Here is a 6,000-nt window from a genome sequence, read left to right as displayed (position 1 = left end):
GCATACTCCACGGTTTTTACTGGTAAACTAGTGGTTAAGGTATTACCTGCGGTGGTAAAGGAAGTGGTTAAAGCGGTTGGAGCGGTTAGACCTAATAGTTTAGCCATGCCTGGTACGCTTGTATACGCGGTAAGGGTTGTGTTTTTTAGAAATATTAGTTAATTTAACGGGAATTATAACAGGGTCTCTTAGGTTTTAGTGGTTTATTTTTTTACTTATTATCACGGGCTTTAATAATATCTTTTTAAATACTAAATTTAAAGTTAAGGATATCTAGAAAATCTGCTACTATTATGCAACGCGTTAGCTTGTTAATTTTTTAATATAATATACTATTTAGTTTACTTTATGCTAGGGTTAATTAATTAAATATATTACTAATATTAGCCAACCTTGCATTTTTTAAAAATTTTTATGTAAATAAGTAAAAAGTTTTCCTAGCTTAAATATTTATAAAACCATAACTTATTTTTTAAAAACAAGTTATTGCCTTAACCAGCTAAAGTTTAAAATATTTAATAAGCTTAGTAACCTATCCCTACTTTAAAAAAAAATTTTATAGTTCTTACTTATCCGCATGGGATAACTTAGTGGTATACCACTTTAAGGCAGTGCCTTTTAAATAACTATAAATGTTAACTTTAACAACCGCTTCTCCCTTAAGGATTGCCATGTTAAGAATATAGTTTATAAAGATATATATATTTTTATAAAAGGTCTTTAAACCGCGCTTTTTTATTAATAAATTTTTGTTATTAACTTTATTAGGCTAGAAGTAACTAATATTCTTTATTTTTTAATAATATTTTCCTAGTGCAGCTTTAGCGGGTTAAGGCTCTTTCTTTTAAAAAACTAGTCTTAGTTTATTAGCTAGCGGAATAAATCCACCTCCGCCTCTTCCCTGTCCGCGTCCTCTTTCCACGTCTCTGTGGTTCTAGTAAAAAGAATTTAGCGGCTCTGGATCCTGTCTCCGCGGCTCCGGATCCTGTCTCCAATGCTCTTGTAAATATACTTCTAGTTTTTTAGGACAGGGTTCTGGCTATTAGGCCGGGCTAGGAACTTGGTACGCATCCTTAAGATTTTATTTATATGTATTCTTTAATTCTTACGTCCTGTTAGCTTGATTATTTCTCTGGAAATTTTTAAAGTCCTTTCTTAAAGATCTTTTAAAGGCGGCTTGCCTGTTATTAATAATTTTTAAATAGCTATTTAATTCCTATTATAAAATTAATTTAAAGTCCTTATTTGCCTGTCGGGGACCTGGATTAAAAAGTTAGTAATTTACTTATTAAAGGCTAGGATTAAAAGGTTATTAATTTACCTATTGTAAGCCGGGATTAAGAGTTGCCTGTTATAAGCCGGGATTAAAAGGTTATTAAGGTTATTAAAAATATTAAGGCTATTAAGGATCTAAATTTGCGCGGGAATTTATATTATAAATTTAAGAACTAGCGTTAGCATTAATATTAATATTAATTATACTATTTTTTTTTATAATTAGTAAGATAAGGGGGTATTTAAGTTTAGTAGTTAGCTTTAGCTTTATAGGACACCTAGGTTTAGTAATTAACTTTATAACCGCTTGCTTTAAGTAATACTATAAATATTAGCTAGTTAAATAAGTTTATTAGCTGGCTAGGCCGTGTGCTGCTAACATGTTTAGCTGTTGCCTAGTTAATTTAATAAAAAATGTAAATAAATTTATAGGGCCGGTAGCTAAAAGGGTAAATAAGCCAGGCTAAAAAGTAATAACTAAAAAAGTAAATAAACCTGTAAATAACCTAAAGAACAAAAAAATATTAGCAGCAGAGGTAAAAATTAGGTATATAAAATATTTACTAGCACTAAAGTTAGTTAACTAGCTAGTATTACTAGTAAGTAATTGCGTGACTATTAAATTATAATTTTTAATTATAAAGGTTTATTCCTGCCCTGTTAATTCCAGCCCGGAGGTTAGTTTTAAAGTAATAATATTATTAGTATATATTAGCAAGTTTACCCGCGTACAGCCTAAAGGTTGCTTTAGCTTTAATAAGGATGGATTTATAAGCGCGGGGTGTGTAATTTTCTAAGCTTTTTATTTACTAACCTATATATCTCCTATTTTTTAACCAAAAAATAGTAGATTTTTTGTAGCCTAGTAAAGAACCAACCAGTTAATATCCCATGCTAGGGGGTAGGCATATTAAGTAAAAAATAAAATAGCCGTGTGATATACCACAAAGTTAATAAAAAATACTATTTTTTAATTAAACTTTCTTGTAAACTGCTGTCTAACCTGCTAAAAAACCTTTAATTAATATACTAATATTATTAAGGTGTTGTTTTAGTTAGTCTAGGCCCCCTTTATATTATCCAGGATTATTAATTATTATTTAAGAAGTAGAGAAGACGAGTTTACAAGAACCAAAAAAATAAATTATAAAAAAAGAATTAAGAAAGCAAATTTATTAAATTTATTAGTTAATTAAAAAAAGAAAAAGTTTAAAAAAAAAGGAGAAACGCCGTTGGCTAACTACTAAATATAAATAACTTTTAGGAGTTTGGGAGCTCGTTTAACTTAATATAAGATAATTAAATAAATAAGTAAATAATAAAGTAAATTAAATAAGGAATAACAATAAAGAACAAAAAAAAGAAATTTATAAGCTTTTTAAATACTAAAAATTTTTTAATTAGCGTCTGCTAGCCCAACCTTAATTAACGTGCCTAATTAAGTTATTAAGTTTACTTAACTGGTCATGTCCTTGGACATGCTACCATTATTAAAGGTAGATAATTTAAAAAGGGTTTATAATATTATTAATGATTCTCCAAAGGCTAACTATATTCTTGATAAAGGAAAAGGGGTCAGGGCGGTGCCCGACGGCAGTATTGGATGCCGTCAGGGTGGCCGACCTTGACATTATTATTATTATTTACCTTTTATAAGCAGGTGCTTATTTTTAGTTATAATTTATAACTAAAGTTTTATACCTTATACCTGCACCTAGCTTTAGCTTAACTTTACTTATTTACTTTTAATAAATAATAAATATTAAAGCCTAATTATCCCAAGGTTCACTTTAATATTATTTTAGCTAATACTTTTTTATTATTTAATATAAGCCTTTATAATATTAATTATTACCCGGGCGCTTTACTACTTATTTTAAAATATATTATTATTTTAATACTATAAATATAATTTAATACCTATTTAATAAAAACTATTTTAATAGCAATATAAAACTAAAATTAAAATAAAAATATAATATTACTTTAATACTATAAACATAATCTAATACTAATTTAATAAAAAATATATTATTTATAATATAAAATTAATACTTAGGCTAAAATTAATAATATTTTAATATTATAAATATAATTTAACACTAATTTAATAAAAAATATATTATTTATAATATAAAATTAATATTAAACTAAAATAATACTAGGCTTAGTAATAATATTTACCTAAAAGTAATATTAATTTTCTTAATTAATATTCCCCTGCTAAATTAACAGCCTACTAGTAACTATATTACTTATAATAAATAATTACCCAACGCCTTAGCGTTGGATAACTATTACCTAACCGTTGTTTAATAAAATTTTATTATATAACAGTTAAATCGCCGTTGGCCGGGACCCCCCGGAACCGGCATGGAGCCTTGAGTGAAGGCGGAGACCACTGCGTCCAGCCATTGGCTTTAGCCCGCCTGAAGGCCTGCGTTGGGTCTGAAGTAGGGCCGGCGGGTGCGAGCTCCAGGACAGCAGCTGGGCCGAGGGTGAGAATAAAGTCAAGCCAGGCTCCTGGACGATGGGCATCCATTAGCATGTAAGTGGGCGCATGGCTGGGTAGAAAGGATTTACTCACGGAGCATGTGCACCTCCTCCCTCGAAGACTTTGGCTTTGTTTCAGCGGCATCAAACACCCCGTTCTGGCGCGCAAGGTTGGTCTGCTTCCGGAGGAAATCTAGCAAAGCACCCATCGCTATCCAGATATCGACCATGTCGAGCAGCTCTTGCCTCGAAAGGCCGGTGCTTGGGTTCCCCTGCGCAAATCCATCAGGCGGCGAGAAGAGCACCGTGTTGAAATCCGACGGATCTGGTGAAGTCCTGCAGACCTGCGGCAGTGCCACAGAGCCCGTTCGTTGCCCTCGAAGCCATCGGCTTTGGCCCTGAAGATCGCTTTCGCGGTCTTTCCTGTTCCCGAATAGGTGGCAGAACGTCCATACTCGCCAGATGGCTGCATCGACACGTCCAGCCCGAGTGTCGTAAGGGTCACGGAGGTCAATCACAATGTCTCGGCTTAGTAGGGGCTCGCAGAAATCATGGAGCAGAAATTTTATTCTCGCAAGCTGCATAAGATCCCAAGTATAGTGGCGGAGGTATAGATTGGCTGCTAAGGCTCGGCTTTCAGGGTTCCCGGCATCGCATTGGATCTCTTTGATCTGGCGGAGTTCCCATGCGGGAGGTGAATTTTTCTTCAGGGTATTTTTCATAAGCCCTAGTTCATCAGACTTAAATGCCAAGTAAGAAGCTTTGTTCACGAGTGCCAGGGAAAAAAGATCGGGCAGGTCATCAACCTCCTGCATAATGCGGTGGAAGATCGAGATTCTGGAGTGTGATGTCGGGTTAACGCTCCCAGGACACAAAGGTACGCCGTCCAGCTCGTGCAAGCTGCGGACAGGTTGACGTGAATGACAGTGGCCGCCCGACGAAATCCCATTGTGCTCGTGGGTTTGAACCCATGGTGATATGTGACTTGGGCCGTCGACCAGCTGGACCTGGGCGCCTTTGGCGAGGGAATTTGTTTGAGCCGAAGCCACGAGATTGTTGAGATATAAGGACATCCGTTCGTCCATAAGAACCGACAGAACACGCTTCATCCGGTTGACTGGAGTCGGAGGCGCGGTACCTGCCGGACGGGGCTGCCGATCTGGATGCGGGACAGGCCTCGTTGATAACATAGGAGGACTGAGTGTTGGTATTGCAGCACACGGTTGATCTGCCTTCGAGCCCTTACGTCGAAAGATTTTCGAGGGAATGAACCGCTGGAATGTACGGGCCAACAAGCCGACTTGGTCTTGTTCTGGCCTGGGGTTATGGCTTCTTTCCACCTGAGGAATTGGCGACCGCCAGGTCGAGACTGATGCTGCAGTCGTGGTATCTAGCATCAAAGATGTTGCGGCTTTGTTCTTGCTATCTTCCGCGGGGCCACGCAACTGGCCAGATGACCCTTTGACATCTAGCCGGAAGACACAGACGGCGGAACTATTAGATAAATGAGCCGGGCCCCGGCTCATGGGCAATAAGTGGTGTGGCCGCTCAAGCCCAGGCGTTGGAAGGTCCTTTTCCGACAATGGAGAAACTGGAGAAAGGTCCGAGGTCTGCTTTGGCATAGGTGTAGTCACCTTGGGCACTCTTGGCTTCCTCGAGAGGGGCGGCAGCTCGGGAAGGGGTTTATTGACGGGCTGCTTGTTCACGAGCTGAGTGTAGCTCGGGGGCTGGACATGTGGGCGCGTTGGTTCTACGCTCTTCGTCGGACGGAGGGGCCTCGGTGCAAGGTCTTCGTAGTGATAAGAAGGGTATACTTTGCCATATGCTGGGGGTGCCATGATGGATTCTTGCTCGAGCAGCGTCAGACTAGAGGCGATAGATGTTGCTTTGATGGACGGACTATCAATGTCGATGGCGGTGCTGACACTGCTTGGGATCCGAATATGGTTTTTTGTTTCGACCGGCGTTAGTGAGTCGTTTCGCTTGCCGTCCTGCTGGTAGAATCGTTCGTATGGACCAGCCATTATGCAGACATCAAAGTGGGTTGAAGAAGTGATTAAAAGGTCAAGAAAACGAAACAAAAGATGGTATCTAGGTGTAGAATGGAGGGTACGTGATATACACAAGATCTCGTCCTAGATTAATTTAAGCTGTCCGACCCCAACGAGGGTATCACACCCTTTTTTTTTTCTTTCGCCCGTGAACAATCACTTTCCTTGATTGACATTGTCC

The 6,000-nt window shown here is 37.7% G+C and overlaps 1 protein-coding gene across 1 annotated transcript; it reads right to left on the bottom strand.

The window, feature by feature from the left end:
* Positions 1-3,601: 3,601 nt before the first annotated feature.
* On the bottom strand, positions 3,602-5,792 carry DSM5745_05041 (uncharacterized protein; the record flags this gene model as incomplete). The annotated part of the gene is made up of 2 exons (XM_026747057.1): positions 3,602-3,798; positions 3,863-5,792. The coding sequence occupies 2 exons, from the start codon at positions 5,790-5,792 to the stop codon at positions 3,602-3,604; spliced, it is 2,127 nt and encodes a 708-aa protein (XP_026604537.1).
* Positions 5,793-6,000: the final 208 nt, after the last annotated feature.

The sequence above is a fragment of the Aspergillus mulundensis genome (assembly GCF_003369625.1).
Source record: "Aspergillus mulundensis strain DSM 5745 chromosome Unknown scaffold_4, whole genome shotgun sequence".
In the NCBI taxonomy this organism is placed as follows: domain Eukaryota; kingdom Fungi; phylum Ascomycota; class Eurotiomycetes; order Eurotiales; family Aspergillaceae; genus Aspergillus; species Aspergillus mulundensis.
This window is presented reverse-complemented; position numbering and strand designations above follow the sequence as displayed.